At 46.9% G+C, this 17,173-nt stretch overlaps 1 protein-coding gene across 1 annotated transcript; it reads left to right on the top strand.

The window, feature by feature from the left end:
- Nucleotides 1-1,812: 1,812 nt before the first annotated feature.
- Nucleotides 1,813-16,845, top strand: cacng7b (calcium channel, voltage-dependent, gamma subunit 7b). The gene is made up of 6 exons (XM_086114102.1): nt 1,813-2,050; nt 6,985-7,180; nt 7,387-7,473; nt 8,177-8,317; nt 9,885-10,030; nt 11,404-16,845. The coding sequence occupies exons 2-6, from the start codon at nt 6,985-6,987 to the stop codon at nt 11,839-11,841; spliced, it is 1,008 nt and encodes a 335-aa protein (XP_085970228.1). The 5' UTR covers nt 1,813-2,050; the 3' UTR covers nt 11,842-16,845.
- The last annotated feature ends 328 nt before the right edge of the window (nt 16,846-17,173 follow it).

Raw genomic sequence — 17,173 nt, 5'->3', positions numbered from 1 at the left:
ATATACACAACAATAAATCAGGAACAAAGATGGTAGAAGGCACCAAACAGTGAATGGTGCCGGAGCATCATCATCATCATCATCATCATCATCATCCAAAGCGTGAATGATGCTCCAGAATGAATGACACCCACTGGAGGCGTGAACCGCAGGGGCCTTGACATGCGCTGCAGCAAAGACCGAACCCCCCCCCCCCCACCCCCATGCATGCAGCTCATCGCTCACTGTCATCCATGATGCCACTTTCATCCCTCTTTCTCTATTTCCATCCCTCCTCTCCTGCTCGCCGTCCCTCTCGTCCCCCCCCCCCCTCGTGACAGTCGTGACACCCGAGGTCGGAGGGCGCCTGAGACTTTTGATATTATTGCTAAAAATGAGATGATTCTCTCAAGTGCACTCCAAATATAGACCTGGGGACCTCCGGCGGCCTCAAACGGGGCGAGGAGGATGCGAGGAAGGGAAAGAAGGACCGAAAGGAAGGAGAAGATAGACTGAGAGGGAGAATTAGATCAAAGATGGTTAGGCAAGAAAGAAGGATGCCGTTAAGACAGGTGAGAAGACGGACGGAAAAGAAGATCCAAATATTGCTTTGTCGCCAGGAACTATGTTATGGTGCAGGGAGGCGCTTCATTCAGTCAGGCTGAAGCCTTCTCCCTGTCATGATTCGGTTTGGGACCAACAGGTGGCACTGTAGGGCTCCCCCCCCCCCCCCCCTGCAGCTGCACACCTGTTGGTCATTAGGTAATTAGTGCTTTAAAAGGACTCGCAGCCCGGCCATGTTTGTTTCTGTCATGGTTCTGTTCCTGTTAGTTTTTTGCCACAGTCATGGTTTGGCTTTGCTACTTTGGATTAGTTTTGGTTGTTAGCACTTTGTTTGTTTTGGATTCAGTTTTCTTAAATATAATTCGTCGAGTTCACCCTGCTCCTCTCTCCTGCCTGCTTTTTTGGGGTCCACCACCACCTTGCTACGTGACAGTCCCATCGAAAGTGCTTTGCCGCCTTCTTTTGGCATCTGTGAGTAATTGAAACATTTTTAGAGGCGTGTCAATAGTCGATTTTCGCCATTTGCGGCAGGGCTTGTTCCCTTTTCTCATCGTGTTAGACAGGACATTGGCGCCATCTTGTGGCTCTGCAGAAAGCCCGGACAGCACATAGGTGAGTTTTTCAGTGAGTAACGGAGGAAAGGCTCGGAAAAAAAATGTGAAGATGTGAACACTGTAGCGGTCTTCTTCATATTTTCCTTGCTGTCTGGATCCCTGTGGTGCAATACTGCCTCCCACGGGTTCGTCTAGGTACTACAACTGACATTATGAAGCGTGTTCTTTTGTTTTCGCTTACGTTTTCATATTAAAAAAAAAAAAAGATGTTGAATGATGAAATTTGACATCTTTCAAGATGGAGGGAGGAAAGAAGGAAAGAAAGAGAATAAAAAGGTCCTTGACAATCCCCGTTGCGTTTGACGTTTGAATGAGTCACAATCGGATGAGCTCATATGCGGCCACTTTAGTTCACTTTGTCTTTGGGTCACGTGGAGTTTGGCTCCCGGGTGCACCATATCGCATCTTCACACACGCGCACACGCATGTGAAATGCACACCGCACTCTTGAACAGTATGAAACGCACACACACACACGACTTAAAAAGCTTTGCACTACTACACTATTTGGTGAAGGCAATCATGAAAGGACATCTGAGCTCCCTCTCTCACTGGCACCCCCCCCCCCCCCCCCCCGCGCCCGCCCGCTCTCTCTCGCTCTCTCTCTCTCTCTCTCTCTCTCTCTCTTGCTCTCTCACACACACATGCATACACGCACACGCTTTTGAAGCCGAAGTGGCGGGCAGAAGCACATCGACACCGCAGTGGCCGCTTCGGATGAATCCAAGCAGGTCGGATGGATATGAGGCTGCGCCGGAGATGAACGCACGGGGGGAGTGAGGACCGAGTAGAAGAGCACCCAAATCCCTCCAAGCCTCCCTAGTGTGTGTCTGCGCGCGCTTGTGCGTGTGCTCTCTTGGCAGCTGACGTGTGCACACGACTCTGGTGGCAGGGTGAGTAATCCCCCCTTTTTCTAATGACAATATTGTCGACGCGAGTGCGTGCTTTGGCACTTGACCCATGATGACGCTTGTCCCACCCTGACTTTGTTCCCCCCCCCCCAAAAAAAAAATGTGCGCGCGTGATTCGTGCGTGCGCCTGTGATGCAGCGTGTGGCACCCATGTTGCGTTAACAGGCGCACCATAGACGAGAGCGTCAATGGTTTGTCCGTGTGTGCCGATTCACTCACGTGTACGCACGCCGTGTTGAGGGTGTCCAAACTCCGCCTGAGAGTGCGCCTTGGTTTGGGGTTGAAGGGGGGGGGGGGAGGGGGGGGGTGTCGTCGGACTCGGAGCTGTCCTCCGGTCGATGCACACGTCGGTGCTGTGTCGGACTCGGAGCTGTCCTCCGGTCGATGCACACGTCGGTGCTGCCATATCGGCGGCGAAGATGCAATCATGCACTTTGGCCAGGCATGTCGTCGGCGTGTTTGACTGCAGAATTGAGCTTGCACGTGACCCTCAAAATTTGACTGAAAAATGACATCACGGCATACCATAGCAGCCCTTACGTGCCATAAGCAACGTCATAAACCCAATTATGGAAAACCGTTGGATAATGACTTGAAAGTCAGTCTACTTGCATCCCAAACAATTATTCCATATCGACTCGCTCCAACAAAAAATGAAGACCGTTTTTTTTTTCAAGCAAGGAAAATAACCCTCTAGAGTCTACTTTAATAATGTACGTTATCAAAACAGTCATAAGTCAATAGGATGTAAAGAATTAAACAGGTTTTGCATCCCAACGAATTCTCGGTGGCTTCTTCTGCATGTGCATCATCTTCATATGCACTTATCTTAGTCGTGCTTCACAGAGGATAAAGAACGTGTGCTTTGTGGTTGCACCGTTTGTGTTCAAATATCTGTCGCTCAACACGTCACATAGATGCTATTCGTCGGCTTTCATGTTTCCCATGAGATGTTAACATCAAGCTAGCGGCCTTAAAAACCAACATCATGAGGGTTGTTTTCAATACACAACGTATAACTCTCTTTATTTCATGTTCAATTTGCCAGTGAACCACACCACAAAATGCAGAATTGCAAACTGACAAATCATTTAGTTACCACACGCTCTTTCTCCATGGCTGGGATTTAACGGAATAAGACAATCGAAAAAAAAGCCATTTCAGCATTTATCCTATTTCCTTTCGTTTTCAAGTTGGATGGTCGTCGTCCTCATGAGTAAGACCATTCGGTGCACCCGTAGACCTAGACTAGAGTGCACGAATAGAACAACTGCGTCTTACTAGAACCTTTTTTCCGCCTGCCTTCCACTACCGTCTAACATTTCCGTCCGCTAATCGGACAACTACACGTTAGTAGCGAGGCAAAAATTGTGCAGTAGTTGACAACTGCATGCTGCTAGTACCACAAGCAACTTTGTAAAATTCTACTAGCTGAACATCTCGTACCTCACTGGTAGTACTAGTAGCGCTACGAGTACTAGTGCAGGCAGGCAAGCTAACGGTGCTGCTCTTCAGAAGGGCGAGAGCGCAACAAGCAGGAGCGTAATCACGAGAGAACCGATGCATCTATCAAACACGCATAGTAAACCAATTCGTTTTTCCCTAGCTGAGCTTAGGGCCAGTTAAGAACGTTGATGTGATTGTGATGTATCGGGAGATGAAGAACACCTTTTATTGTTTGATTTGAGCGGGAATCTCCAAAAACATGGTGCTGCTATGAAGCGAGGATGAGAGACGAGCAGAAAAATAATCAGGAAGTGCACGCACGCCGCTCCAAAATTGCTGCTGAAACAGAGCAGAGGGCCAAACAACGATTGCATTTCCCATTGAAAACGATGGCAAGTGCTACGATGTTAATGCACTGACTGAACCAAGGCGTTCCCCCTGTGTCCTTTCGAAGTACTCCACATTTTGGTGAACAGTGTTCCCTGCTCCGGCAAGTTTTTACAATCCACTTGCGGTGAGACCAACAGTCAAAAACACACGACTGCGCTTGGAAGCTGCTGTCGGCCAAAGGTCAGCAGGCCCCGCCTCATAAAGGCACATGCATGTACCGTACGATGCTACTATACCAATTGTATTTCGGAGCTTCTTGATGCCTGCAATTGTTTTGGTTGCTGAAAGATGTTTAAATGTGTGATTCAATACGTGTGTGGCAACGGTAAAAATTATTTAACGGTATGTTTTAGATGGTCTGCATTGTGTGGAATATCGCCGATACTGCACAAACTCCACAAGTCGCGAGCTCTGTTCCTGCTGCCGGTTCGCCCCCCCCCCTTTTTTTTTTAGCCATCGTGGCCTCTTTCCGTCTTCCTCGGAGAGACGACGCGGTGATGTCAGCCTGGAGACTGTGACACACGACAGAGATTGAAACCCTTTGGTCCCTCCTCCTGTGGCTCCAACCGATCCAATTCAACCGGCTCATTTCTTTCTGGGCCAGGGCGAGCTGGGGCCTGGTCTCACAAGGCCTCAGTGTGCACTGTTAACACACGTCGAGAGGGGGTTGTGGCTTGGTTTCAATTCAGTCTCAATCTGGGCTGTTCCAGACTTACCTCTAATTGCGATTTTCCGATCAGGGTTTTAGGCCGCCAATTTCGATGTCGATCGTCCATGAGCGTCATCGTCCGATAGCAATACCGATCATACAGAACGTCTGTAAACATTTTTTAGAGCTACAACAGATTTTTCTTCAATAATCAATGAATGTGTTGCTTGAGCATTGATTCGAGAAAAAAAAAAAAACTCTCTCGCTCACCTACCCCAAAAACGTTGCTCACAGACTAAAAAAAAAAGAAAAGCAAAATCACACACGCCAAAAAGCTTTCTCAAACCACTCCAAAAATTTCTTTTCAAAAGTGTGAGAAAGAAAAGTCCTTTTTGGGCTTGCACAGCACCTCCCAAAAAGATGAGGTTTTGCTCTCTCGATAAAGAACTTGAGTGTTGTTACTTGATTCGCGTTGGGAGTTTTGACGCGCGAAACGAGCAGACGGCTAGCATGCTCGCGAACAACAGCGCAGCACGGCCCAGACGGGAAGATTAAAGGCGTCTTGTGTTTGAGTGTTTGTGCAGCTCAGCAACAGCGGCGGCAGATTGATTACTCGTCGACACGACGTGTGAGATCAACACAACGATTTTGTTGACAGCATGGCCCCCCCACAACAACAGGGCAAACTGCAGACAGCACACATCGGGGGGGGTAGCGTATGTACACATTTGACGTTCTCATGAGAATTGAGTCGGACGTCATGCAAAAAGTCACGCGTGGCACTTGGAAAAGATTATAATCTCACTTTCTATCCAGAGCCATTTATGTATTCGTAAGTTTTTGGCGTGGCAAAATATTCCACCCCCCCCTCCCCCCACTCTTCATGTTTGTGGAGTGTGTTGCTGCTATTTTTGCAGTGTGTCGCTGCAGGTTATGAGCATGCACATGGACCTCACGCATGCTCATCTTGCCTTAAAAGGATCTCTTACATTTGCACGAGAACACAACATGTTGTGCTTTTGCATTTGACACCTGACGAGAAACTGCTGTTTTAAAAATGGGTTCAATTGTTTGGATTCAAATGTTGAAATCATATAGTTGAATAAAAAAAAAAAAAGAAAGAAAACCCTTCGCTTGAATTGAACTCGTCAAATCTTTGAGTTGGCAGACTGGATCGTAATGGATGAATGAATGGCTGGCCGGTGACTCTTTTGAAACCGTAGGCCAGTCTCTTGGGGGGAAAATGGAGGAAAGTAAGAAATAAATAGCGGTGCGATGGCCCCAAAAGACCGGCCCCGGCCCACCGGGCATCTGTGCCTTCCTGCCAGATGGCCGGCCCAGCCCTGCTGGCAGCAAAAGATGAACCAAGATGTATTTTGGGCATATTTGGGACGGTTAATTGAATCACTGGTCAAGATGCAAAATACGGTAGTCCCTTTCCGCGCTATTGGAGCGCTAGCGAAAAGTTTGCATTTTGTCACGTTTGATCACTTGGTGACAGTTTTGATGAAGGAATTTAACATGAGCCAAGTAGCGTCATTGCGCATATGGCAGAAATTTTTTTTGGTGTATTTCGGTGGGCCTGGTTGAATTTTGTTTGTTGAATTTGTTGTGGGTTTTTTTTCTTGTTTTCTGAAAACATGAAAAAAACGGCATGGCAAATTCAGGCTAATTGTCATCTTGTCAGGCCAATCGCAAACTGGTGAAAGGACTTTCCTGGATAAGACACGATCATTAGTAGGTCCTGAGGAGGTACGGTAACTGATTGTTTTTGTTTTTTTTAACCCTGCATATTTTATGAACTTTGAGTTTGAGCTAAACAAATGAATTCAAGTGAAGAAGCGCTTGTAAGAATAGCAGAGAAAATCGGCGCTTTTTTGGAACCTGCTTTCAACATGATGCGCTGACTCACAATACCCGACGCCCGTCAGACTCATTCCAAAACGAGCATTAATACCTTTGCAAACTGCCTTTTCTTTCGGCAGCTCGAGCATTTCTTTGCTCACGCGATGATGCAATCGACTCAATCAAAGCAAAGGAGGAAGAGCTGACGTGAAGCAGATGATGCCCGATTGCACATCCAGCCGCCCGCAAATGTAAACAGACAGCGGGGCTCTCAACAGTTTGCGTGCACGTGTGTGTGTGTGCGTGTTTTGAAGTGCTTTACCATGAAGTCGTCATCATGTGTTGGCTTCACGCTAACCTTTAACAGGATTGGTTGAAGATGATGTGTGATGACTTCATCTTTAGCAGTAACAAGGCCAGACAGGAGGACGGCCGGAGGCCGTGTGCATCCAAGTGTGCCTGCTTTACACCCACCCACCCCCTCCAATCCTAACAACTTCCCTTACGTGACCCGCTCCAAATAGATGTGTTCCCCCCGCCACACACACACACGCATATCCACGAGTCTCCTCTCTGTACCCTCCAGATGAGTTCGTGCAGCAGCCGCGCGTTGACCATCCTGTCCACGGTGTTTGGGGCCTGCGGGCTACTGCTGGTGGGGGTGGCCGTGTCCACCGACTACTGGCTCATCATGGTGGAGGGCGTCATCCTGCAGCACAACCAGAGCATGGAGGTCAAGATGGCTCTGCATTCAGGCCTCTGGAGGGTCTGCTTCGTTGCCGGTAGGGACGGACGGCACAGCCATGCGCTGCTTGTCATGCAATATATAGTGAATGTTAAAAAAAAAAATCCACACACCCCTCTTCAAATGCTCTGTGTGACTGTGTGCGCGTGCGTTTTTATATATTGATATAACGTTTCTGTTTTTCTGATTTGTTGCATAATCTAATGACATCTCGTGAATATTAACATTGCTTTCTACTTTTAGGGGCTGAAAACGGGAGATGTGTTGCGTCAGAGTACTTCACTGAACCCGATATCGAGATCACCACTGAAAACACTGCAAACATTCTCAGTGAGTACAAACGTCGCGCTGCACATTTGAAGTGGCAAGGACCCCTGCTGGCGGATTGCAGGTACTGCTGTTAGAATGTACGGTAATGTACGAGACTGTCGACATCCTTCATCTTCTTATCCATATCCTACTTGTTGTCCTCACACGTTCTTCACTTCTGCATACTAGAAGAACTTACTCATAACTCCTACGAGTTTTACTTCTACTGCTACCACTTAAACGTCTTTTTTTTATTTTATTTTTTTATAAAACGACAACCGTGACTGCTCAGACGACTACAAATTCTACGATGACGACTCCAACGAGTAGCCTCTGCCGTTTCTACTACAGTCAAACCTCGGTTTTCAAAGGTCTCTGTTCTCGACCAAATCGGTTCTCGACCAAACTGAGCGCACTTGAATGCGCCACTTGTCTCCTCTCGCCTTCCTTACAGGAGGAAATGACGCTTCCTCGAGTAGACGAGGAAGTGACGCTTCCTCGTGTAGCGTTCCATTGTGAGCAGATGTCTTCAATAAAGATTAATTTTTTAAAATAGTGTGCTTCCGGTTTTCAACCAGCCTTCTGGAACGGATTATGATCGAAAACCGAGGTATGACTATACTTACACCTCTACTGCTACTTTGACGACTCGGACCGTATGACTGCGATCGACAGACGGACAGAGAGAGACACGCGGCTCGTTCACGCTTTCCCGCCTCCACAGAGATGGTGCGCACAGCGACGCCGTTCCCGATGGTGTCGCTGCTCTTCGTCTTCACCGCCTTCGTCATCAGCAACATCGGACACATCCAGCCTCAGCGCACCATCCTCGCCTTTGTCTCGGGGATCTTCTTCATCCTCTCAGGTGCCACCCGGTCGCCACCAATCCATTCGCTTCCCCAAACTATTGCGATGGTCACAACCTCTTCGGCGGGTTCGACTTTGAAACACGGGGATCAATTTAAATCGCAAACGGCAGCGGCAGCAATAATTACATTTAATGTGTATTTTATTTTTTTTAACGGGTAATGATTATGACACCGCCCCCCCCCCCCAAAAAAATGAAAATCCAAGTTGCAGCTCTTCAATGCATTCTATCCAATAAGAGTGTTGCTCCTGCCAACAAACGGCGACTATGAACCCCCCCCCCCCCCCACTTGCCAATCCAGTCGTCATGTGATTTTTCTGCATTTTTGTAGTTCACCCTTTTAAACGGCAGGCGGCGGTCAGGGCCCCGCTTGCTTCCTGTTGTCAGCGCACTGAACGGTGACAGATTGCAGCCCTTGAGCTGCACTTGTTTTTTTTTTGTTGTTGTTTTTTTTGCAGCAGTGCAGCGCTCGCAGGAACATCAAACAGCATCCCAAGCTTTGCTTGATAAAAACAGACGAGTGGAGGGGGTGGGGGGGGCAAACTGAGTTTTTATGTCATCGCATTTATATAACGCGTCATTGCAACCATGAAAAAAAACTTTTTGATTTAATACTAAAGCTGATCATGAGGCTCAATTACATTTTTTGCTTCTCTCGTGGGCGTGCTGCTTTACAGTGCTTACCCGATGCATGTATTGGACCGGCATCAAATGTACGATTTATGAATCCGTTTCACAGCATTTGCATATTACCAACATCGCTGAATGTTTCTGTGATGCACCTTACGTGGCTCGAGGGTGTAACACAGACATCGGCAGTTGCCAACAGCAATGCTGATGGATGAGCTGGTTTCGCCTTGTTAGAGAATAGCTCATTTTGGGATAGATATACTGTATATACACACACACACACAAATGCATATTCAAAATTATATCAAAGGTCCAATTACTCACCTGTCAAGTTTGAGTACATTTTAGGTTCTTCCTAAAATTTTACCCCAAAGCCGAATATCTCTATAACGTGTTATCGTATTTATCTCTAAAAATGGCTGCAATAGCATGCGTCCGTGCGTGTGTTCCTCATTTTGCAGTTAATATATATATATATATATATTTTTTTAAGTCAACGTACATGAAAAAGCTAAGTTGCCTTTAAATGTTGCAATGCAGCCTGAAATTATTCATGCTGAGAGTATGCATCTTTCTTTGAATATTGAACAGTCGACGCAGGGCCATATGTTGTCTCTCATGCGTGGGAATGTTCCTGGAAAGAGACTTTGAATGTTGCATGGGACAACGTTTTTTTTTTTTTTTTTTTTTTTTAAGAGCCGAGGTCACTTTTCAAACAGTAAATCCACATTGCACAACATGAGCCGATGTTGCGCAGAACTTAGCTTTCAAGTCCTCAGCTCGTTTCTCTCCGGAATCCATTTCCAGTTGAGTTCTCCTCGGTCATTTTGTCCAGATGAACTTTGCCTTGCATTCAAACGCTTGATGCCGATGCTCGTCGCCGTTCCCGTGTCCCCCTCCCCGTGTCGGTTGTTGTTGCGGTGGCCGCGCGCAGGCCTGAGCCTGGTGGTGGGCCTGGTCCTCTACATCTCCAGCATCAATGACGAGGTGATGAACCGCCCCAGGGAGCCCGAGCAGTTCTTCAACTACCACTACGGATGGTCCTTTGCCTTCGCCGCCTCCTCCTTCCTGCTCAAAGAGGTCGGTCAACGTATTTGCCGGCGACGGAGTCACAATTTTTGCGGTGTTGCATTTGAGATGGGCCTGTTCTTTGTTTGTTTGTTTGTTTGATCCCGAAAGCCCCGGGAAAATTGCCACACACACACACGCACACAGACTGAAATCTGATTGGGTAAAAAAAATCAATACAAAATCAACGCTACGAAATCAAGAAAATAGATCGAAAACAATTTCTTGAAATAAATGTGTTGTAGGCCAGCGCTTCTGAGATTCAGATGGCCTTCATACGACATTATTGTGACCACTTATAATGCGGTCTAATCAGGTCCATCTGTGTGTGTGTGGGGGGGGGGGGGGGGGGTTGCTTGGTGCAGTTTCCTGCTGCTCTTTTGCTCTTCCGTCCTGCGACTTCCCTCCCTCCACTCCTCCCGTTATCCGCATCACTGTTTGGCGCAACGTTACACTTCAGAGCGGTCGTAAAGGTGCAATGGATCAACTTTCCCACTAGGAGGTGCACCAACACTCCGAATCCAGGATTCCCGATGCCTGGGCGACATCCATAGTGTCAGAATAAATGAAGTAATGATGACACATGACGACTACTTTGTACCTGTAATTCGACAAAACCACTTCTACTGCTACGGTGATACTACGACTGCACCTCTACAACTCCTATTTCTGCCAATTTTACTACTTGTACTTTTCTACGACTACTCTGACGACTGCGACTTCTGCTCCTACACCTAATACCATTTCTGTGAATATTTTTACCATGCTACCTCTTACACTACTACTACTGCTACTATACTACGACAACTGCACCACTACTACCACGACCATAACTACTTCTACCACTGCTGTTATTACCTCCGCTGCTACTTCTAATGTACTATTGCTATAACAACTACTGTAGCAGGGGGTGTCAAACTAATTTATGATGCGGGCCACATTTTAGTTACCGTTTCACTTGGAGGGCCGATATGACCGAAACCATAGAAAGAAGTCAAAAATAACTGTTTCAACTCTTGTGGAAGTTACTGTCATGAGGGGTTTAGTAACGAGAAAATGCTTCGAATATATGTCTTATTTATGATCATTTGACATTTTGTTAGACATTTTAGAAAGGTTCATGGAAGTTGACATGTTTGAGCTGCTTTCTCGAGCCACATAAAATGATGGGGCGGACCAGATTTGGCCCCCGGGCCTTGGCTTTGACACCCGCGCACGATACCATGACCATTAAGACCTGGACCACTACTGCTACTTTTTACACGACTACGGCTTCTACTATTGCTACTACAAATACTAATCGTAATCAATGACAAGGTTGGCTTTGTAGATGGCCCGCCACAGCCCGCGCGTGTGTAACTTGACTCCCGTTTTTGGGTGCTCAGGGCGCAGGTGTGCTGTCCGTCTACCTGTTCATGAAGCGCTACGCAGAGGAGGAGATGTACCGCCCCCACCCCGCGCTCTACCGCCCCCGCTTGTCCGACAGCAGCGACTACAGCGGCCAGTTCCTCCACCCGGAATCGTCGTGGCCGCCGCCCAAGCGAGGCCGCAGCACGTCGGAGGCCTCCAGCGACATTTCCATCCAGCTCAACCAGCCGCCGCCTCCCCCGCCCAAGGGGGGCCATGTCAACCAGCCGTCTGGGTCCTCTTCCGGGGGGAGCTACCCCAACCCCTCGCTGTCCGCCGGGTACCCCGCGCACAGCCTGCCCAGGTCGCACTCGCCGCACCCACAAGGCCAGGCCCCGTCCATGGCCGTGCCACCTCCGCCGGTGCCGCCCCCTCACTACCACACGCACATGCACATGAGCGCCTCCCCCTGTTAGGAAAAGGTTCAGACTCCTTTCTGTCGTGTGGAGAAACGGCCACAAGTGCGGCGTCCACAGGATGACTAAAGTTTGGCAATAAGTGTTCAAATGTTCACGAAGAGAAAGGCAACGTCGAGCGAGTTATTAGTGGGCGGGGGAATCGGAAAGCGATGACGTGGCTGAGAACGCATAAACTTTTGTACGTAGCAATTTGGAAACGTGGGTGACGTGTATACCTTTCTACAAAATTGGAATGTCATTTAACGTTTCGTACACTACCCGTCACCCGTCGCATTATTTTGACAGCAAGTCAACAGTGGGTTACCGTCCCAGTTATCAACAACTTTATGTTTTGTATATTAGTTGAAATTATTGTACATAGACTTGCACACCGGACTTCATGTACTGAAGATCAGAATGGGCATTTTGGACACAAGAAGACAAAAGGAGGACTGACGCTTTTGCCTTCTGCAATTAGTTGCTGATGACATAATCACCATTCTCTTAATGCAGTAGAAAACATTGCCCCCCCCCGCCCCCCCGCCCCGCACTTCCACCTCGACTTCTTTCCACCTCAGTGCGAGTTAAGTGTGCCCACTCACTGCATTTAATTGGAAGGATGAAGCGTCAATTGCACCCTCTAGCGGCAACTTGGCGCATTGCCCCCGGACCTGCTTTGTAGGCGCTCACAAATGTTGCAGATATTCTTGAAAGACCAAATTCAAGAGCATTTCAACCTAACCGTACGATTGGACAACATTGTCAGAAGAATTTTTTTTCCAACGTGACATTTTCAAAGCAAGTCGGTCATGCTTTGATTTATAGCGAGGGGTGTCCTCGGTTTATAATCTGTAATATGACAAAAACATTTCACATAGCCTTTGGGGGGGGGGGGTGCTCCCCCGTGCAGCCGCACCATACGAGTATTTGGTCATGTGACACATGCTCAGTTACAGCCGAACTTACCGTTGGATTTGTTAGCTATCAGAAAATCGCACTTCCAATGTCGCCGGCCACATTTTCTTTCTTATTTTCCGACTGGCTATAATGAGCGCAACTGAAAGTTTTTGCCAGAATGAACGCAGGCTTCCTGAAATGTATCCAGCGGCATCCTTTTGGCTTGCTCTCCTGTTTGGATGGCAAACCAAATATTGTTGTGCAGCTGGCGGATGAAAAGGAAACATATGAGTCAATTTCAATCCCCTTTTTTTTTTTTAATATAGCCGTTTCTAAAAACAATCACAGCAGAAACATGTTAGGGTGAATTTGGCGCAAGCAAATGCGATGATATGAATTTGTGAAAAATGAGGCAACAAAACTAAGACGGCGGCCGGTGAGCATTGGAGAGTTCAAATTTTTACCAAAAGAAACAAAGACACATTTGGACATTGGCTCGTTTTCTATCGATGGCTCAGAATTTGTTTTTCCATGCAAAGGTTTATTTCTCCGCTATTGCAGATGAGTGAGCGCCCGCATTGTGTTCAAATCCGGGCTCGGTACGTAACTCCGTCGTAAACCGAGGACTCCCTGTGCAACAATATCACGTTGATTATTGTTCTCGACTAAAACAGGGAAAAAAAAGGTCCATTTGCTACTCATTCCGTTGCACGCTTTGTCTTCCTCCATCCTGCTACGGAACGTTCTGGTGTGAGCGCCACGCTTATGGTCGAAGATTTGCACAAATGGAAGCACAGGGTACAAACGTTCTTATCTTTAAAATGATCTTACTCGTGAAGCATGTCGCGAAAAAAAAAACAACACTTTTTTTTTTTTTTTTTTTTTAAAGCTCAACAAGTTTTGTAACGAGACGTTTATGAGATGCACAATTTGTTTTTGTCAAAAGGAGAGAGTGTGGTTCCAATCGTAGCCGGGAGCTGTTACCTTACTTCATGCGAAAGTGGGAAAGGACTTGATTCATTTTATTTCAATGAACGCTGTGACAGCCTTTTTGACATTTTCCCTGCAGGCGCGCCAGTACTTTTGTTTTGTGTAATATGATTTTCATTGAAATGTCAAGCTGTCATTCTTTCTCAAATCGACATCCTCTTGTTTCAAGACCCTGTAAAGTGAATCCCGACATTTGCTTTGAATTACGCGAGATGCGTTTGAAGACAATTCTCAACCCCGCTGCATTTCTAGAGCGCTTCCAAACAACAAACGATAAAAAATAAAAAATAAAAAAAAAAGCGCAAAAACAGTCCAACTAAGAATCAGGTCTCATGCGGAGTCAAAGGCCAAAGTTTTAAAGATGGCCGAACGTTGAATGGGACGTTATTCCAAAGAGAGGGAGCGGCATTGGAAAAGGCTCCGTCCGTCCCCTCTGAGCTTCCGCTTCGAAATATGGAAGAGCAAAGAGGAGGCAAAAAAAAAAAAAATAAAGACTTGAGCGTGGCTACCTCCAACCTTGCGCAACCGCATTAGAGCGCCTCGTCGTCGTAGCAATGAAAAGCGCCGCGATGACCCAGTGGGATATATTCCAGCCACCAGAGGATGTAACTATTTTCCGTGGCTGAAAAAAAAAACCACATAGTTATGTGTAGCATCCATTTTTTTCCCGGTCATAGAAATGGTACGGTATTTGATTGACGGTTGACAGATGAGCAGGGTGTGGTTTGTTTACATTCCTCAAACGCGTCCACAGCAGAGAGAAAGGCTTGATTTCCCCCCCCCCCCCCCCCTCACCATTTTATAGCCTTGTCGTCGTTTTCTTAATCATTCAAATTTGACGGGCTCGCGAACACTCTTCTGCGTGGTATGCCAAATTCACGACACGTGTTTTCACTTTACAGGGACTTAAAAGACCATATAATGTCACCATGATGTAAATAGTTTGCCTGTCGGGATTTGCTTCAAATGTGAAAATTATCGATGCAAAAATCTGCTTGTGGCATTTTCAGTTTCATTGTTGACAAATCTTTAAGACACATCATGATTTTATTTTTCATTTTTTTTTTAAATTTTATTACCACCGCGATGGAACTGAAAGAACGCGGCAGAACGTGTGTCGTAATGCGCAGAAAGAAAGAAAGAAAGACACGTCACAGAGATCACCGTCATCGTTTCAACCGTCAGCTCAGAGCATTCCGAATCTTTTCATGCGTGCACTGACACGCGTCACGAGCCGCACTCGACAAAATTCTGCTCTCGTCTCCGACCGCTCGGAACTCCGCCATCGTCCTTTTGCGTGTGGATTTCATTGGACATCTTACCTCCTGTACAAATCCATTTTCATTCTGAATGTTTCAAAACATTCGAAAACCATTCAGTGCCTCTTATAACCTCCCCCTTCCCCTCATCCCTACTTTCCTTTCCTACAGACAACATTCTATATAATACTGTAGCTGTGCTTGCTTTTGCACTGTCCTCTTGACATATATATATATATATATATCTATATATATATATTTGCAAATTTGCTCTTATGGCCTAAGTGAGGCGGCACCATGCCGAAGTTACGTGACTGAAAAGGTGCGTGCTGACACCTTCTGCAGCTAAACATTCAATAAATCTTCAATCTTTGTGCGCCCTCTGATATTCTTCTCTTCAATAAACAGCTGAAATGGATGCAGGGAGTATAAAAAGTCTGCACACCCCTGGTCAAATGGCAGGTTTTTGTGATATATAAATATATACACAAACAAATGAGACCAAGTTAAATCATTTCAAAAAGTATGAGAGCATCAGAAATTGATTTGGGGTGAGTCAAATGTATCTTAAATGCTGGCAGGTGTGCGCTTGACTTTAACTTGCGTTTCAATGTGATTGGTCAATTTTCGAAGGGCGTGCGCACTTATGCAACCACATAATTTCATGACTTTCACTCTCAAAAAGATGAAACAAAAAGACTTGGGTTCACGTGTTACATGTCACAGTAAGAGTGGAAAAAGTTGAGATTTATTTTTTTCGGGCGACATTTTTAATGTCGCAAAAACGGTGGTGTGTCGCTCTTCAATTTTTAGCTTATGATCATAATCCTGGCTGTGATTTCTCGGCGGAGCATTTTTTTTGCTGGCGACACCCGCTGTTGTTATGTCGCGGCGGGTAAACGGCGGCATCGTGCGTCACTTTGCACTGCATCCGTGACGAGACGACGCGTCCTCGGGCCAAAATTGATCAGTGCGTGTTCTTTTGTCAGCACGCGTGTTGCCACGTGCGGCCGGCCGGCCCTTTAAAACTCCATTTGTGTTTTCTACGTCAGCGTTATGAAAGAGCTTTGTGAAATATCGACGAGAAAATGGTTGCCGTCGACACCTTATTGTTCATTTTGATTTCAATTCGGCCTTTGTTTTGATAATTCAGCTCGGGTCGATGACTTCTTAGAGCAGGTTTGACTATTTCCGTTGGAGTTATTTCATTTGTTTCCTTGAACAAAAATGAACTGCGGACGGTGCAGGTGAGCCCGGAATTGGCGTTACGCGCTCCCTCTTACGGGCTCCGGTTTATAGACGAGCAGCAGCGCGTTGAGCCGACGTTTGAGTTATGCCCGGCTGACTCTGTCAGGTGTCAAAGTCCGGTCCTCGGGGGCCGCCTTCCTGCATGTTGTTCGATGTTTCCCTCCTCCGACACGGCACCTGAGTCACGCGATCGGGATGGTTATCTCGCAGAGCTTGCTGATCATTCCGATCAAGTGTGGGTCGGAAGAGGGCAACGTCGAAAACATTGCAGCAAAGCGGCCCTCGAGGACATGAGTTGCCCACCCCAGGTCTTGATGAATGTTTGCAAATAAGAACACCCTCACAAAGGGGACAAGAAAGTGAAAGTTGCTTTCTAAAGTGGTGAAAGACGAAGAAGCCACGTCACGCCCAAAAACGGTGAGGCGAGCGTTGGGGAGCATTTATAGGGCTGGCTGGCCGCATGCAAGCAAAAAAAAAAAAACAAAAAGAAAAACTACAACTAACCCAGAAATGCTGGCAACATGTACTAAACTTGAATCAACTTGAAATTGACCCCTGACGAGAAAAATGTTCCCTACCTCTGCCGCCATCTTATGTGTCCACAATAAACAAACGGGCTACATTGTGACTACTTTTTGACATCGCCATTTGGCTCGCTGTGAGTGTGCGTGTGATTTTGACTTGTGTCCTGGATTTTTTTTTTTTTGGTCTGCACGTGTGCCATGTGTGTGTGTGTGTGTGTGTGTGTGTGTGTGTGTGCGCGCGCAGTGCGGAGTTGAGTGGATCTCTCTTTTCACCATCGCCATTACTGCATGAAAGAGCTGTCACTCCGAATTAGCTCGCTGTGGCTTTCCCCACTTCTCCCCCCCCCCCCCCCCCCACCCCTCAGTGTGTGTCCGCGTGCTGGGCAGCAAAGCCATTTTAGAGCCATTGAAGGTCATTGTTTGCTGGGTTTT

This window comes from Hippocampus guttulatus, chromosome 6 (assembly GCF_054856545.1).
Source record: "Hippocampus guttulatus isolate MCC_2025c chromosome 6, RoL_Hgut_1.0, whole genome shotgun sequence".
NCBI lineage: Eukaryota > Metazoa > Chordata > Actinopteri > Syngnathiformes > Syngnathidae > Hippocampus > Hippocampus guttulatus.
Note: the sequence above shows the minus strand (reverse complement) of the source record. Positions and strands in the feature narration are given on the sequence as shown.

What these genes read in the sequence shown, in the direction of transcription:
- cacng7b (XM_086114102.1), top strand. Translation starts at nt 6,985, where the DNA reads ATGAGTTCGTGCAGCAGCCGCGCGTTGACCATCCTGTCCACGGTGTTT. An exon ending in GAGGGTCTGCTTCGTTGCCG is followed by an intron (nt 7,181 to 7,386) that starts GTAGGGACGGAC and finishes TTCTACTTTTAG; the next exon opens with GGGCTGAAAACGGGAGATGT. An exon ending in AAACACTGCAAACATTCTCA is followed by an intron (nt 7,474 to 8,176) that starts GTGAGTACAAAC and finishes CCGCCTCCACAG; the next exon opens with AGATGGTGCGCACAGCGACG.